The sequence below is a fragment of the Plecotus auritus genome, assembly GCF_963455305.1.
Source record: "Plecotus auritus genome assembly, chromosome: 7".
NCBI lineage: Eukaryota > Metazoa > Chordata > Mammalia > Chiroptera > Vespertilionidae > Plecotus > Plecotus auritus.
Genome location: NC_137774.1, coordinates 168022464 through 168041081, shown reverse-complemented (window position 1 = coordinate 168041081; position 18618 = coordinate 168022464). Strand labels below are relative to the sequence as shown.

Here is an 18618-nt window from a genome sequence, read left to right as displayed (position 1 = left end):
ACTGTGGCTGTTTACCATCTTTTTTTAAAAAAAAAAATATATATATTTTTATTGATTTCAGAGAGGAAGGGAGAGAGATAGAGAGATAGAAACATCAAGTATGAGAGAGAATCATTGATTGGCTGCCTCCTGCACGTCCCCTACTTGGGGGGGAATAGAGCCTACAACCCGGGTATGTGCCCTTGGCTGGAATCGAACCTGGGACCCTTTAGTCCGCAGGTTGAAGCTCTATCCACGGAGCCAAACTGGCTAAGGGCACTGTTTACCATCTTGATGCTTTCTTCGCAGGGTTGACTGCAGTTGGTGGGCTGGCGCTGATGGGCGGGCATTTGTACCCTTCCACCACGTCTCAGGGCCTTGCTGCTCTTGCCACCTTCATATCCTCCGTCAACATTGCAGGTACGATGGCGGTGACAGAAGCCACAGTGCTATTTGGAATGGGGACATGAGAAGCAAATATGAATGAGTATAAAATAGACATTCCATTAAAAATGTTTCTCTCAGTTCATAAATGCTCTCTGTGAAGGGAAATTAGTTACTTTGCTCGTCTGTAAGTTTTAGAAACTCTTTTGATAAAACTGTCAAGGTCTCAACACAAATAAAACAAATACAAGTTAGCTGGAAAGTTATTAAATGCATAGTTGGGCATTAAGTTGATGAAGAAATATCACCATAACCTCTCTAGATTGGAGTCTAATTTGAGATAAAAATTTTAGTCTTTTGCCTTAGCTTAGCCTGTGTTTATTTCTAAAAACTGAAAGCTTAGCACTTAATTTGTGCATGAACCTCATTTGATGCTATTTTGTAGCTAAAAATTCTTTAAGCGTCCAAAAAATCTGGTGCCTGTTGATGTGGTATTTAATAGGCTTTAACAAACAGGATAACCTATTAGAAAATAAACCCTGCCTTTGATGGGTTGCATTCCCAGCGCCATCTGAATGGCTGGTTACTTGTAGTCATGTGGCAATAGTTGGTTCTGCCCTGATAGCAAATTTAGGGTTTCCCCCCCTCCTTCAATGGAACTGGCTTAAATAATAAAATAGCTTCTAATTTTGAACGCCTGTTACTTAACATGATATTTATCCATAGATGATAAAGGTGCTTAAAATAGAAAAATTGTAGCACTTTAAAACAATCGTGTTGCTCAATGACATAACCTCTCTGTTTTATATTTATTTGATAAGGTGGCTTTCTGGTGACTCAGAGGATGCTGGACATGTTTAAGCGTCCCACTGACCCCCCGGAATACAATTACCTGTATCTGCTCCCCGCTGGTACCTTTGTTGGAGGATATTTAGCTGCCCTCTCCAGCGGTTATAACATTGAACAAGTAAGAGACTCTTTGGAAAGTTTCTGTTTTTGCCACTATTTTTCTCTCAGTTGGAGTAACATTCTCATTACCAGTATCCACACTCTATCATGCAGATACAACAATAACTCTAGAAACATCTTGGTCAAATAAAGCATCGGGACCCTGAATTCTAGAGCCAAGTAGACCCACTCACTGAATGTGCAAATGTGGGTTCTCCTGTTTGTCCCCAAGTTTTCCCACATGTACAAATAGTCGAGAAGGTTATTAGCACCCTCTTTTTGCACCTGGTTGGATTGGTGTAGGGATGCAATGAAATAATCAGTAATAAATTTGAAAAAGTATATTATTAATTACTATTAGTCCTTTTCTTACTTTCCCCCCCTAAAATCCAGTCATCATCTCTTATCAGGAGGTATTATGCCAATTAATTTTAAAAAGATAGTTTAAGAATGGATACTCTATAACAAAATAAATAATCTAGTTGAACTTTGAAAGGTCTACATCTATAATAATAAAAACGTAATATGCTAATGAGACCAGACAGCTGAACGACCTTCCGGGCATCCTTCCCGAAGTCCTTCCAGATGACCTTCCGGACGAAGCTGGGGCTGCGAGGGCCGAGGCAAGCCACTGCGGCTGCCAGGGCTGAGCCCCTTGCACGAATTTTGTGCATCAGGCCTCTAGTGTAATTATAATACTCAACTTTGGGCTTGGTATTTTCCGTTTCTTCGCAATGACTGTCACTGGATTGAAACCTCCCAGATAGCAGGCAAATCAGGTCTCCCTTGGTTTCTCCCATTGCCAACATGTAGCATTTGTTGAATGAGCACAATCTTTTTTGAGAAGAGTTGGAGCTGTGGGTCAGAGAGACACATGTCTGACCCAGATTTGCTACTTACTGATCAGCTGACCTTGGAAAAATTATGGAACCTCTTTAAGCTTTGGTTTTCTCTTCTGGAAATGAGGCTGAAGATTCTTTCCGCCCGTGGATCTCATGGGACTGAGTTACAACATTTGTGCAGTGTGTGGCCCGGTCCCCTGGCACATGCAGCGTCAGCGGTCGCCGCCTTTCTAGCATTTGGTTAGATCCCATAATGACATAATTTAGATTTAGGTACTTTCATATACATTTGTGCATGCCATCAAATCACGAAGAAACCAGTTTACATAAATGGTGTAATTGCAAGTACAATGGAGGGTATTTAGTATCCCTAATGGGTAGGAAAATATATCGAAATATTAAAAGAAGAGCTCATAGTGGTCTCTCTATTGTCTGCACTTAAAGTTGTCTTTAGAGAATCACGTTTCCTCAAGAGAGGTCTTTCCTGTGTTAATAGACCAAAAGTTTTGATATTCTCTCTCTCTCTCTCTCTCTCTCTCTCTCTCTCTCTCTCTCCCTCCCTCTTCCTTTGGGAAGATCATGTACCTGGGCTCAGGTCTGTGCTGTGTTGGTGCCCTGGCCGGCCTTTCCACCCAGGGAACTGCTCGTCTTGGCAATGCATTGGGCATGATCGGCGTGGCTGGAGGCCTGGCAGCCACCCTTGGAGGCCTGAACCCGAAACCGGAATTGTTGGCTCAGATGTCGGGAGCCATGGCTTTGGGCGGCGCCATTGGTAAGCACTTGTGGGCTTCTGCCTTCATGCGCACCCATGCTCACTTCTCAGCCCACTTTTGACTCAGTTGATGTACTTACTCTGTAAATGTTTTAGTGTTTGGGTTTGAATGAGAATTATACCAACTGTGATGACTAGTCGCCAAAACAAAATAGGTAAATTATAGTAGAAACAAAGGTAATAATGCTATCTATATTTTTCTGATTAATTTATTAGATTTTGTTATCTAGGCTTTTGAGATTGTCTGTGTTTATTGTCTCTGGTGGAAATACTGTCTAATGATGGGCTGCTGTTCATCTCTTCCCAACTCCATGTTTAATGGCCACACTGGTGGCTTGACATTGGCCATGGTTTCACTTAACTGTTGTGTTGATTGTCCAGACCTGAGAAAGCGCTAGAGAAAGTGTTGATAACGCAGCTTCAACTGAAAAGTGTGTTGTGTCCTTAGTCATTATATTGTGAATAGCACAAAAACTGGCCAGTATCCTTCCAGTGTGTGCAAGCCTTTACCAGATCCAGTGAAGTCATCGCTCACATGGTTGACAGTGAGCCAAGTTCTCACATGCATCTTGCTTCACTTACATCTTGTTTGCTACTGTTAACAAAATTACCAACCAGCATTCATGTGGGAACTGCACTTCTTCATCAGCAAACACTAGGTTGGCTGCAGGCACCACAGTTTGGCAAAAATCAACAAAAGCATTCTGTGAAAATCAATTGGCCATATGGAATTTACATTCAAGAGTATTGTATACTTCATTATTATTCGAAAACTGTGTGCTCCATTCCATTGATATGGGTAAAAAGTCGTGTGTGTGTGTATTTATACACACAAATGTTTTTATCCCGAGGAGCTGGTGGCTAATAGTTTTCAGTACATTAGCTTTGGGCCCAATTTGTCCTGACTGTCCCTAGAAAGACCCTGAAGGAAGGTGTCTGTGCTGGGGGTTCAGGCAGGAAAACCTTTAGACACTAGAGGCCCAGTGTCTAAACATTCGTGCACTGGGGATGGGGTGGGGGGATGTCCCTCAGCCCAGCCTGCACCCTCTTGCAGTCTGAGACCCCTTGGGGAATGTCTGACTGCTGGCGCAGGGAGCGAGCCTAAGCTGGCAGTTGGACAGCCCCCTTGGGGTCCTTAAATGCTGCCGCGGAGGCGGGAGAGACTCCCACCACTGCTGCTGCACTCACCAGCCGTGAGCCCAGCTTCTGCGTTGAGTGTCTGCCCCCTGATGGCCAGTGCCCATCATAGCAACTGGTTGTTCCACATTCCGTTGATTTACATATTAGCCTTTCATTGTATAGGATAGGTTGAACTCAGCACGTTTGCATCACCTGACCAGAACTGTGCAACCCCTTCAGAATTGCCTGATTTGGACATTTATTACCAGATATTTGCATTTCATTACTTTTGGACTTAGCCCCTGTCCACCCACCTGAAAACCTGGCCTTCTTCATGTCCAGCTGGTTCTTGTGTGCCGGGCCTGGGGTATCCATGCCTGGGGAGAGTTTCAGGGGATTTAACTGGAGCTTTGAGGAATCTGAGGATGTGCTAGGCCAGGGCCATCTTCGAAGGTTGTGCAGGGAGGAGGCCCTCTGGAGCTGGGCCTTGGCTAGGTGTGTTGAGAAAACCTGCTGCTTTGAAGGAGTGTATGTAGCTGCATCCTTACCATTAGCCCATGCGAGAAAGCAGATGCTTCTTTACTGGTGACACGGAGGGAGCCCCTTAAGGGAGGTCTTTGTAGCGGTTCCTTCTTCAGGGTCTGTCCCGTTTTAATTTCTCTTTGACCTGCATTTCCCGACAGGATTGACAATTGCCAAACGCATCCAGATTTCGGACTTACCTCAGTTAGTGGCCGCTTTCCACAGCCTGGTGGGCTTGGCGGCGGTGCTGACCTGCGTAGCTGAGTACATTGTGGAGTACCCGCATTTCGCTACAGACGTAGCGGCAAACCTCACCAAGATCGTGGCCTACCTCGGGACTTACATCGGCGGGGTCACCTTCAGCGGCTCCCTCATTGCCTACGGAAAACTGCAGGGTAAGTGAGTCGGCACCGCAGGGAGGTGAGTATCTGTTGTTTGGCGGGGCTAGGAGAGCCGTTAAAATTTCAGAAAGTAGCTAAACAGTAGAACCTGTTAGGTGAAGTGTCTGTGTAGCCCTCAGAATATAGAAACCTTTTTTCTCTCCACCAAGGTGCTTCCCTCCATTGATCCTTACAAGTCTTACGAAGTCTTGTGAGACTGGGGATCTGTTGCTCCTGTGTGTAGTTAGCGCAGGAAACCAGGACACAGGCATATGCGCAGAGGGAGTGACTGACATTGGCTGATACGTATGAACAAAGTGACATGGTCGTAATCCTTGGCTTCCAGAACAGAGGGAAGCTCATTGAACGCATTTGGGTGATTAGTCTACGGCACTTATCTTGAAAACAAATACGCATTTCTGGGCTCTAGTTTGGCAACTTTTGCTACTGCTAAAACCACACATGAAAACAGAAGCAAAGAAACCCCCCCACCTAGGCTGCTTCCGGCGTTTTCATGAAAAAATGAGTCTTGAGAGAAACTAGTTTGTGATTTAAAAAATCTGGTCTTGCCTCTCAGTAATCAACTCATTAAAATTAAGTGGAAACTTCCATGGAACTTAAATGCCTAAGACAGCCGTGGGCAAACTACGGCCCACGGGCCGGATCCGGCCTGTTTGGCTGTTCTATCCGGCCCGCGGAGCCGAAAGAGCGGAGGGTTCTCTTGCTCTCCCCTCCGCTCCTTTACTTTGAATTTATATTAGTTCACACAAACACTCCATCCATGCTTTTGTTCCGGCCCTCCGGTCCAGTTTAAGAACCCATTGTGGCCCTCGAGTCAAAAAGTTTGCCCACCCCTGGAAGACATTCTGTCTTACCCTTTGTCCTCAGAAATGGCTAGCAAACCAGCCCCTCCTCTCCCGGCTCAGAGGATGGAATCAGGAGGCTGGTGCTAGGACGTTGTTCTGAAGTTTTAAATGCAGAAAACAATGTTTAAGCCCTGTGTTGGTCCCACGGGAAAGTGACTTTGCAGGATTCCGTGACCAGAGGGAAGACGTGTGGTGGGAGCCGGCGGGGGACAGTTACGTGGAGACATTCGTTCCCAGCTTCCGCTAGTTTTCTGCTGTGAGGAAGAACTCGAACTGGCTTCGATGGTTCAGTATCTGGGGATAGGAAGTGATGTTTCGAATGCCATGTCTTAATTCTAATGTTGCATTTTGGTAGCTTAGGGTTAGAGGACAGACACTGGGAGGGAAGGGCTCTTGGGTTCTGACTGCCCTGTGCTTGGTTCCAGGCATCCTGAACTCCGCGCCCCTCCTGCTGCCCGGGAGGCACATGCTCAATGCGGGCCTGCTGGCGGCCAGCATGGGTGGGATCATCCCCTACATGCTGGACCCCAGCTTCGGCACGGGCATCCTCTGCCTGGGCTCCGTGTCAGCGCTCTCTGCTATCATGGTAAGAGTTGGAGAGGAACTCGTTGTATTTTATCAGAGTATATAGTCTAGTTATAGTTCTATCTCTTTAAGACCCCCAAAGGAATAGATATGTTTTCTTTTATTTTATTTAAGAAATATTTTTATCGATTTCAGAGAGAGGAATGGAGAGGGAGAGAGATAGAAACATTAATGACGAGAGGGAATCTTCAATTGGCTGCCTCCTTCACGATCCCTACTGGGGATGGAACCCGCAACCCTTGCATATACTCTGACTGGGAATTGAACCATGACCTCTTATTTCTTTTTCTTTTTTTAAATATATTTATTGATTTTTTACAGAGAGGAAGGGAGAGGGAGAGAGAGTTAGAAACATTGATGAGAGAGAAACATCAGTCAGCTGCCTCCTGCACACCCTCTACCGGGGATGTGGCCGCAACCCAGGTACATGCCCTTGACCGGAATCGAACCTGGGACCCTTGAGTCCGCAGGCCGACGCTCTATCCACTGAGCCAAACCGGTCAGGGCCATGACCTCTTATTTCATGGGTGGACGTTCAACCACTGAGCCATACCAGCTGGGCAAAATGAGACGGATTTTTACGTAATCCTAAGAGTTTGGCTGTGATTTCAATACAGAACCTGTAGAACACTAAGTAACTTAAAATTCTATCTATATACAACCACTGATGATCTGTTTTTATTTTGACTTATATAGCATGGATTTTTGTTTTATTTTGAACAAAAGAAAAATAGTTTTGATATTTTTTTTATCTAACAGGGCAGAAGCAGTAAAAAAAAAGTGCCAAAATCAAACCTGTGCATTGAAATGTAAAACTTCAAAAATTGTTACTTTTGAGGAGAGGTGAATTTGATTAAAAATACTTAATGACTCTATAAGAATGAGTAAAATATTTCATGGCCTAATATAATTGGTTTTCACTTAATTTAGCAATCATGAATACATTCACATTGTAACAAACTCAGAGTATATAGGAATATGTGGAATAAAAAGCAAAAATCTTTCCACAAGCCCTTTTCCTCTCTAGTTTAGTGATTTGGGGTTGCATCATGGATATATTGAATGATAGAAACTTTGGAGTCTGTTGTGTTCCTCCAAAGAGTATTGGTTATAATGATTTCTTTATTAGTTTTTGTAGGCAGCTCATCAGGCTGGATCCAGATTTCACATTCTGGCTCCCCTGTGGCAGGGGTCAGCTGCAATCTTAAAAAAAAAAAATTCCAACCAGAGTTTACATTCAGTATTACTTTGTCTTAGTTTCTGGTGTACAGCATAACGGTTAGACAATTTACACAGTGCTCCCCCCGATTTTTCAAGTACCCACCTGGCACCATTCATAGTTACCGCAATATTATAGACTATCTTTCCTATGCATAGTTTACATCTCACCAATCTACTGTTATTTCATCTTCACTAGGATTGTTTGGAGTCTGCCCGCACATGCCCCTAGTTCAGGAGTCAGCCAGAGATGTGGGCAGAGTCCATGCACAGAATTTGGGGCTTTCTTTCTCTAGCCTACTCCTGTGCTGAACTTACTTTCTCACTTTCCAAACTGCCTTAGTCGCCCTAAACCCTACCCCCCGATCTTCAGACCAGTGAGACTGTGGGGTTGTATTTTGTTTGAGCTGTTTCACTTGGCACAACAGAGCCTGCCCTTAGGCTAAAGCCATAAAAACTGGGAAATGCACTCAGCGCCGCCCCTGGTTTCCAAGTGTGGACTCCTCTCCTGTTTCTGCCTGCTTTTCATCACTGCCTTTTAGGGCTGGGGGACTCTTGTGGGGGAGGTGGTTCAGTGCTCACTTGTGCTGTATCTGTGGGAAACTTGGTCAGACAGGAGGTGCCTCGTCGCTGGCAGACTGACACGCGCGTGTAACGATAGTCGTTGGAAAACCGGGATGATCAAGAACCGAGATGTTCAAGGGCAGAGGCTATGTTCGTATTGCATTAATTTTGAGTTGCGCTTTGCGTATCGTCCTAGGGTGTGACCTTGACGGCTGCCATCGGGGGTGCAGACATGCCCGTGGTCATCACTGTGCTGAACAGCTACTCGGGCTGGGCCCTGTGCGCCGAGGGCTTCCTGCTCAACAACAACCTGCTGACCATCGTGGGCGCACTCATCGGCTCCTCCGGGGCCATCCTGTCCTACATCATGTGTGTGGTAAGAGACACGTGCCTGACAGACCAGGGGATGGTGTTCTGCACGTGAGGGTGCGCCTGTCGTTTCTGTTACTTGCGGTACAAATGACTACCTCAGCTTTCATTCTCTTTCGCAGAAATCCCAGTGGTGTAGCATTTGAATAAATCTGCAAGGCTGCTTTTCAAGTACTCAGTGTAGATAATTAGGAAAATTAAAATCTTCTGCCTCCGCCTGAAATAACTACTTCAGGTTTTGGGTTATTTCCTTCTGTTCTTTCTTTGTGAACTACCTATCTGTGTATTCCCTTGTCTAATCACCAGGTACACTTTCACATTTAATTTTTTAAATCTTACAAACCATGTTCTTGTCATTTTCTTATTCAAAATGCTTTCTCAATATTATTTTGAGGGACTTCAGAACTAATCTATTACATGGATATATAAAAATATATTTAATTTTTCCCTAATGCTGTACCTGTTAGGTTGTGTGATTTTTATTTCTCTTTGTACATAAATATGTCTTTGGCACTTCTGATTTTTTGTCTTAGGATTGATTCTTAGAAGGGAGAGGGTGTGCTCATTTTTAGGGGCTCCTTCTGCTCATTCCCGTGCTGTTTCGGGAAAGCTTGCCGCAGTTGACACTCCCACTGGTCATCTGTGAGAAGTGCCCTCCTGAAGTTTTGTGGTCAGCATGGTTTATTTGTTTTAGAAGAAAAGAAAAAAAATTAACAAGAAAAATACTTCCTAGTTTCCTTTTTGTTTTTAATTCTCTTCTTGATGGCAAGAAGATATCCTGCAAATAATTAAAGGCTTGACTAGAAACCTTTTTCTAATTATAGATGCTATTCTCTAAATAATCGTTTGAATGACTGAAAGGACAAGCATGAAACTGAGTGAAATCAGCATGTGAACTTCACACTGATTAATAATTCAGAAAAAGAATAATTAACCCACCTTTATTCTTTTAGTACATTATTTAAAAGCCCTTATTTGGCAATTGAGACTTTCTCTTATATTTTAATTGAAAAAACTCATTGTTAATTGAATGCTGGAGTTGTCTTTTTTATAATAAAAAATTAGTTTTCTTTGGTCATATTATAAAACAAAGGATTTGATAGCCCAAGTTTAAAACCAAGTTAGAGCTTTTAAAATTAAATCCCTCTAGCCCTAACTGGTTTGGCTCAGTGGATAGAGCATTGGCCTGTGGACTGAAAGGTCCCAGGTTTGATTCCGGTCAAGGGCATGTACCTTGGTTGCAGGCACATCCCCAGTAGGGAGTGTGCAAGAGGCAGCTGGTCGACGTTTCTGACTCTCTATCCCTCTCCCTTCCTCTCTGTAAAAAATCAATAAAATATATTTAAAAAAAATAAAATTAAATCCCTCTAGGAACTAGAGTCTAGTTGTTGAGGAAATTTTGGAAATTGGGAGGTTCTGTGTTTCCTATTTGAAAAATACCAGGCTTTGGAGTTTTGTTTTGTTTTTAAAAACCCAAATGTTTATGAAGAAGAAAACATTCAGTTATATTAGAAATAATTTTCTCTAAAAATGAACCTTTAACCCTTAGTTTGGCTTTGCTTCATTTGGTGAATTTAAATGACCAGCAGGGGGCAGCAGATTTTCACTAATACCTGTGGTTGGTCAAAGCACTGATTTTAAAATTAAATGAGAGGCTTGCATTTTAACACAGCTCGTGGCATTCTGGTAGGGGCAGAGGACAGAGGACTTGTACCTAGATCTTGGATACCTTCATGGGTACCTTCTTGCCTTTCTCCTTTTCTTCTTACAGGGTTTTCTTCAGGTTCTTAAAAGTATCAGCACTATTTGCCCAGTTTTGTCTGTCTGTGCCTCTTTTATTCCCTCTCCATTTCCTTTCTTTCTTCATTTATTTTCTTATTATTTTTGGTTAGAGTAACTGCAGTAGCTTTGATAGTAGCAGTCCTATAACAGTAACTAGAATAAGGTAAGAAGAGGCAGGAGTTGAAAGTCCTCTTTTCTATGTCTACTTATGTATTATAGCATCTTTTTCTTAATTTTTTCTATTTCCTTTTTCTTGATCTGTTTTCTCTATTTATTCTGTTTTCTTTTTTTTACGTTCTTTCTATTTCCTCTGCCTCAGGCATGCCGTTCACTGCCAGTGTACTGCAGATATTTGTTATTCCTGTGCTGTGTATAAGGTTAACAAGCTATTCTTATAGCTGTCTGTGACCACAAGTATCACACTGCGTCAGATTGATGCTCTGTAATAGCAAACTGTAGTCATTTGGGCTCAAGGACGGCTGAAGTTTTCATCTTAAAAATTATTCAGATATAAAAATAAAAGGCATTTATTGTGGGAAATTTGGCAGAAAATAGGAAAGGATGAATAAGAAAATAAAATAATCTATCATCCCATTACCACCTAACTGTCCACATTTAATATTCTAATTATAGTCTTTTCACATGCATATGTTTAAATGCATTCTATGACACGGTTTTCTAGCAGTTTTTGGTGTCTGCTAAGATGGTATTATATCATACCCAAGTCCATATTATTAGTTGCTTTTACCTTTTCTTCCTGCAGTGCATTCTCCTCGCCCATCGTTGGTTATTGTCTTTACGTGCAATCACTTGGTCAAGGTGGCTGTTGATATCGATAAAGGGGTCTCCACAGAGGACACGTTGCAAGTTCTCCCGGCGGGTTGACGGGTAGAGCGGGTGTTTTACTAAACCCTCTGCTCCTCTGTCTTATTACAACACAGACGACAAAAGCAAGGCTGCTGTAGTTTTCAGTTTTGAAGACAGAAATGGTCTTCACTTCTACATTTTCCTGGTTCCTGACTTTTCACCTCCATCTTCAAGAATTCTTAGCCTGTGCTTGTTCATGATAAGCAATTGTTTCTTCGTGGTTGGTGCTTACTGACATCTCAGAGCGGTTCATAATACTAATAAAAAGGATGTATCTGCTGGTCGTTAGGCAGAGTGCGATGTTGCTGGCGCGGCGCTGGGTGCTGTACAAATATTAGCTCACTTACTCCCCACGCGAACTCTGGAGGTAGGAAATTCTGTTCTCCTTTTACAAGGAAGGTATTTTAAGAGATCATGTATTATTCGCTTTGGTGTTTATAGTCTTTTCACATGCACCTGGCACATTCACATAAATACAATCATTGTTAAATAACTATTAGATGAATATTTTATTTGTTAGCTCTTTTCATATTTTAAAATCCTCTCCGGATAGGCTGTAGTAGCAGATATACTATCAAATATTGATATCTAGTATTATTACCGCATGTTTATCTTCGCTGTTTTATTATTTATTGAAGGAGATGGGCGAGTCCAAACCAGACCAGCATGCTTTTGTTATGCGAGAGGGAATGGAATGCACCCGGAGTGGCTAATTAACAACCCCTGAAATTGGATTTCGTTCTGACAAAGAATCCTTTTGGGTGTCTTCTGAGCCTAATGTCGTGGTTACACAACACCCAGTATTATAAAAACTGAAAAATGTCCACAGTGTCCCAAACACCAGTGCAAATGAACGCTGTGCTTTATATCCAGATGTCGTTAGACATTAACCTCTTTATGATTTTATAGTCCGTTTACTTGGAAAATGGAACAGCATTTTCAGGCCAAATTTTTTGATTTTTGCATTTTGCTGCTTTTTCCCCCAAATGAAAATATAACAGAATTAAGTGGATCAAAGCCAAACTAAAAAAAGTTTCTTTTTTGCTTTGCAACCAATTAATCAGCACCTACAAAGCATCGAAATGAGAGATGCTAGTCAATGGTATATATGTTATTATTGCTTTGGTTTGGTCCATTTCATGACCTTTGTTTTCAGAGTTTTCTTCTTACATTTTGCTTAGAATTACATGAATTAAGGATCCCTTTAATGTAGCATACAATTTTCATTATAGGGCTTAATAACTTAAAAGGCACAGTCTTGGACAGGGTTGCAAATGCTTTGTCTCGGAGCTGGGAGCTCTTCAATCTGGGGTCAGTGGTCACAGGATAGTCTCATTAATCACTTAAGCAAGCCAAAAAGAGAAAAAACAAAACAAAACAAAGCCCTAAACCCTAAACATTTGTTGAAAATATGATGTTGCAATGGTACGTTCAGAGATGAAAAATAATTTCATTTTTAAGAGACCACATGGAATTAGCTTAATGGTGATATAATTGTGGATACGTGTTTAACAAGTAGACTTTGATTGTTAAACTACTGTGTGGTTCCCTGTTTTCCTCCCTAAGATGCCATCCGAAGTGGGTACACATTAATTAAGTGTCCTCAGATATTCTTTTCTTCTCCTCCACTCAGTTTTATAGGAAATGAAAAATGGTTCCTTCTAAGTCCAAATGCAATGTTGGGTTCGATGAAAGGGTTCTATCATCTACATCTAAGATCTACTCTAAGATGAAAGGGTTCTATCATCTACATCTTTCTCCACGTCATGTCCCTCTGTCCTCAGTCCCTTCACAGGACTGTGTGATGCAGGGGATGGAGTCTTTTTGTATGTTTGACTTTTTTTTTTAAGTTATCTATGGCCCTAGCTGGTTTGGCTCAGTGGATAGAGTGTCGGCCCTTGGACTGAAGGGTCCCTGGTTTGATTCTGGTCAAGGGCACGCACCTTGGTTGCAGGTTCCCTGGCCCTGGTCAGGGTGTGTGCAGGAGGCAACCTATCAATGTATCTCTCTCACATAGCTGTTTCTGTCTCTCCCTCTCCCCTCCACTCTCTCTAAAAATCAATGGAAAATTTTCCTTGGGTGAGGATTAAGAACAACAACAAAAAGTTATCTATGATAGACATATCTCAATATCTGAAATAGGTCTTTGAGTCAGTTTTTAAGGGCAAAAATTTGGTGGAAACTATTTTTGGTCATTAATTTTCAGAATCCTGTAATTTAAAACTAGATAGAATTGATCAAAATCAATAAATATTGAATGTTTGGGAAGTCTTGGGTATGACTATGTAGATTTTCATTAAACCTTGGATTTAAGTAGAGGAGGTGGTGTTCTGCATTTAAAACTTCATGTCAGATGGGGACTATGAACATAAAAGCATTACTTTAATATTTCTCTGCCCTTCTTATCTATTAATAATATACATAAAAACATTCTGGGCTTTATTTTATACGTTACTAGAAGCCCAGTGCATGAATTCATGCACCAGTGGGGCCCCTTGGCCTGGCCTGCCGGGTTGGGCTGAAACCAGCTCTCTGACATTCCCCAAGGGGTCCTGAATTGCGAGAGGGTGCAGTCCAGGCTTAGGGACCTCACAGGGAAAGATGGGGGCCAGGGAGGGATGCAGGAGGTTGGCCAGCTGGGGAGGGGCCGCAGGAGGGCTCCAGATCATGTCAGACCCGTGTCACTCAGTCCCGATTGGCTGAACCCCAACAGCAAGCTAACCTACTGGTCAGAGTGTCTGCCCCCTGGTGGTCAGTGCACGTCATAGTGATGCAGTTGAGCGGCCTTAGCATATCATTAGCATATTACGCTTTGATTGGTTGAATGGATGACGGGACACATAGCATATTAGGCTTTTATTATATAGGATAATCTTAGACAAGTTTACTAGACTTTGGGCTCTGTAAAATGTGAATGTTGTACTCATCAGTGAACTTAGGTCAAAAGAACAGTTTGAAAAATGATGACATTTTGATCTATCATCTTGCAAGTTAGGTTGTTGGCATGTTGCCCTTTGTCAAGTGTGGCTCTCTGCCCACCTCCTCTGCCCCTTCTTCTCTGTCCCCTCAGCAGTTCACTGGCCTGTCCCCCGAAGGTGGCAGCCAGAGGGCTGTCCTTGGATGGGAGGTCATGTGCTTCTCTCTGATGTGTTATTTGTCAAATCTCTAGGTGCTTTTTGCTTTTAAATAATCATGTGTCTTTTTGAAAAAAAGTAATAGATTAATACTCATATAGCTTATAAGTGGCTCAATGATATGTTTATTACAACCCTTAAAATAGGGTTTAGTAATTTTGGGGGAGTTTTTTTTGAAGTGAGAAATTCTGTTGTGATTATGTGGAATGACTGCTTTGATCACGTACAGGGATTTGAAGTCTTAAGATGTAGTTGATCCCTCAGAACATCTGGCTTCTTGTCTTTTCATGCTTCTTCCACCGCCTCACCTTGAGAAGGCCATACCTGAACTGTTTTCAGAACCCGATCAGTTATCGGCACGTTTCCGTGGTGGTGTTTGAATGGGTGATTGTAAAGGAGCAACTAGAAGTGCCTTCCTACTGTTTTTTTCCCTCCAAGATAATTTTTTTCTGGTTAAACGGGTGGGTGTCTGTTTTACTAAAAAAGTGTATAAGCTCACTCATCTATCTTTTCGGAAATGAAATATTTTAGGAGTCTAGTGATGAGTCCAGTCACTTCTACTATAGCTTCACAGAGCTGATTTGGAAAGTCAGACCCTATCAACGTCTACATTTATCTTTCTGGACGGCAGAGGGCAGCAGAGTTCTAAATGAGAGGCATCCCTGCCCCTTCCCTCCGGCTTGCTTCTGGACAGCTCGCAGCTGGCAGTGGAACTCACCTGAGAGCTCGGGTCACCTTGTAAAATTTCATATTCCTGTGCCTTCCTTGTACTCATGTGAAATACATGTGAATGTGGAGGTACATTTTGCTTGATCCATGTGAGGTGATAGTAACCAGGTCTGAATTTTTCATTAATTTCTTAATGTTACCGGTGACTTTCCTTGAAATGCCTTAACAAACTTGACTCTCTTACTGAAAATATATTCGTGTGTCCTTGATTTTATAGAAAAAAGGATGTGGTTTCCCAGATATCTTCATTTACACTTTTGAAATAATTTTCAGAAGCTACATCAAATTATGTGGTTAAAATGTTTTAGTTGATCAAGTATACCTCTTTATTGAATATTTCTGAATATCATATATTCAGATCATTTTCCAAAAGTCATGTGGATTAAACTCTCACAGCGGATAATTTTGCTTTCTAGGCAATGAATCGCTCCCTGGCGAATGTGATTCTTGGAGGCTATGGTACCACTTCAACAGCTGGTGGAAAACCCATGGAAATTTCTGGCACACATACAGAAATCAATCTGGAGAATGCCATCGACATGATTCGAGAAGCTAATACCATTATTATTACTCCAGGTATAAAAAAAAGGCATTGTCATTGATTACATTAACAATCTACACTAATAAAAGAGAAACATGCAAATTGACCATCACTCTGCTACACCCACCAGCCAATCAGGAGGGCATATGCAAATTAGAAGGACAAAGATGGTGGCCGCCCAGCTGCTCCAGGTGCAGAGTGGCCGGGCGGGGCAGGACACCTGCTATGAGAGGGAGGGCGGGGGGGCGAAGGGATCTACAGGAGCGGCACTCTGGCTGCTGCGAAGACGAAGATGGCAGACTCCGGCTGAGCGAAGGCCTGGGTCCTGGGTGCTGGAGGAAAACCAGTGCTGGAAGCCAAGGGAAGGAAGGCTTATTGCACGAATCTCTTTGTGCAACGGGCCTCTAGTTTCTTATAATAGGAAAACATCCAATCGGCACTTGTTTGTTTTTGAAAACATAATGGGAACTTAGAAGCAACCCTTTTGCTATATAGTGAAAGATATTGAGAATTTTCAGCTTGTGTTAATATTTTGGAGATCACATAGAGATTCTATAAATTGATGACATGGTTCTAGCCATGCCTTCCAGTGATTCTGTACAAATGTTGAATCATTTTCAAGTCTTAGTTGTTTATTTCTTATTGATAATTTTTGGGCCTGTTGTCAGGATTAAGTTAGATATAATATATGAAAGTAGCTCACTCTTAAACTTGCTCAGTAAATGTTAATCTCTTTCTTTTTAAAAGCAAATATTTAAAAAATCATTGTGATTCCTGTGGTTTCCACCAAGGTGAGGTTACGTTGCCTAGTAGAAAGAGCTTGGTCTGGGAGTCATTGCATTTCATTTTGGTTTAATCTTGCTTTTGACAGTCGACATGACATTGACCAAGCCATTTGTTCTCTTCAGGCCTCAGTTTCTTTTTTAAAAAATATGTTTTTATTGATTTCAGAGAGGAAGGGAGAGGGAGAGAGAGATAGAAACATCAGTGATGAGAGAGAATCATTGGTCAGCTGCCTCCTGCATGCTCCTACTGGGGATCGAGTCTGCAACCCGGGCATGTGCCCTGACCAGGAATTGAACCGTGACCTCCTGGTTCATGAGTCGATGCTCAGGTATTGAGCCACACTGGCTGGGCAGTTTCTTTCTTTTCTGAAGTTGAGTTTAGTTCTTCTTCACTATGAAGATAATGCTGTGGTATTACAGGCAACATACTGTTTTCAGATTAAGATTTTAACTCTGTCGTGTTATATCATAGGCATTTTCTGTAAAGAAAATCTGTTGATTTGACATGTGGGTAGTTTGTTGGTTCTATACCAAGATATAAGTAAACATTAGCATAATTGGATGTTCAGGTACAAGCCTTCTCACCTGGGCCACTATCACTTTCTGCAGACATGGGAGACATGGGCGGCTGCTGTCTGCTCTGTGTGGGAGCAGGTGCATTGCATTTGCTAGAATGCCTGGGACATGCCCGCAGAAAGAATCATCTCCCTCACAGTGGGCTTGGTGTCACCTGTTGGGAAGCGATGCTGGAGTGGGAAGGTGGAAAGATGTGAGGAACTGACAGACACACAGAGACAAAGAGAGAGAGACAGAGGGAACACGACATGTGAATGGTGTGCTGCGAGGGCGTGCCCAGCAGTATCAGACCTGCATAAGACTGAGGAGGGACCATTAGAATTTGAATTTGAAATTTAGGCCAGTATTTAAAAAATTCCATATCAGAAGTTTGGTTTCATTTTTAGTCCTATTCATGGATTGCTTTTTTTTTTTGGCATAAAAATGTTTCCATCCAGAGAGGAATTTCAGAATTTCAAAATAAAACCGCATTCTCCCGTGTTCTTGGCGTTCCCCGCAGGCTACGGACTGTGTGCGGCCAAAGCGCAGTACCCCATCGCCGACCTGGTGAAGATGCTCACGGAGCAGGGCAAGAAAGTCAGGTGCGTCCTGCGCTCGGCTCGCGGTGTGTGCGCAAGCAACGCTGATGGCTTCTTTGTAGATGACTGTTTCCTTTCTGTTGTAATCTGGCATGCAGTTTCTATTCAATAAGAAAGGAATGTGTGCTTATTGAATAAAATCAGGAAAAAACATATACTAGTACTAGTAAGTAGGAAGAAGCAAAAAGTGATCATAGTCCCACCACCTGGAGACAACCCTCTTTGTGGTTTGGCCGATTTCACCATTCACTTTATGTGGCGGGGACACTTGCCGTAGCTGTAAGTTGATGCTTGAACAGCCACCCCCCGTTTCTGCTGCTCCACATGCTCAGAGAAACTCCTCCATAATGAACTACAAGGGTGACCCCCAGAGGGTCCAGACTCTCTACCCATGGGTTTGAATGGTAGGAACAGAAGCATTGGTCCAGCGATGGGCTCAGACACCATTCCTGAGGCCCGAGTTGAGCAGGTCAAAGTCTACACCAGGGGTGGGGAACGGCCAGCATGTGCGTGTATAAGGCCCGTGAAAGCATTTGGCCTGGCCCTGTGAAGGCATTAGGGGTGAGTTCATTAAATATTTGACCAAACGTAGTAGGCTAAATTTAAAAAAAAATATATTTTATTATTATTATTATTTGTAATCCTTATCTGAGGATATTTTCCCATTGATTTTCATAGAGTGGAAGAGAGAGGGAGAGAGGGAGAGATAGAGAGAAATATCGATGCGAGAGAAACACATCGATTGGTTGCCTCCCGCACTCCCCCGGACCAGGGTCCAGGCCCAGAAGGAGCCTGCAACCTGGGCACATGCCCTTGACTGGAATCGAACCGGGGCCTTTCAGTCCGCAGGCCAATGCTCTATCTGCTGAGGCAAACCAGCTAGGGCAGCAGGCTAATATTTAAGTTGATAATTCTGTGTGGCCCGAGGATGATGTTATAAATATCCAGATAGCCCCTGGCAGAAGAAGATTCCCCCTCCCTGGTCTAGGCCAACACTGTGCAGTAGACCTTTCTGTGGAAATGGAATGTTCTGGATCTGCACCCTTCCAGAACGGTGGCCGCTTGATGGGCTTCGCCT

At 42.8% G+C, this 18618-nt stretch overlaps 1 protein-coding gene across 7 annotated transcripts in view; it reads left to right on the top strand.

The window, feature by feature from the left end:
- NNT (nicotinamide nucleotide transhydrogenase) overlaps positions 1 to 18618 on the top strand; it is a 79484-nt gene that overhangs the window by 39460 nt on the left and 21406 nt on the right. For all 7 annotated transcript variants that reach the window (XM_080680743.1, XM_080680742.1, XM_080680744.1 and 4 more), the window contains exons 12-19: positions 289 to 399; positions 1185 to 1330; positions 2730 to 2925; positions 4728 to 4961; positions 6238 to 6398; positions 8376 to 8555; positions 15477 to 15636; positions 17462 to 17543. In XM_080680743.1, coding sequence (XP_080536869.1) covers positions 289 to 399; positions 1185 to 1330; positions 2730 to 2925; positions 4728 to 4961; positions 6238 to 6398; positions 8376 to 8555; positions 15477 to 15636; positions 17462 to 17543 — 1270 coding nt within the window. The remainder of the gene's footprint in view (positions 1 to 288; positions 400 to 1184; positions 1331 to 2729; positions 2926 to 4727; positions 4962 to 6237; positions 6399 to 8375; positions 8556 to 15476; positions 15637 to 17461; positions 17544 to 18618) is intronic.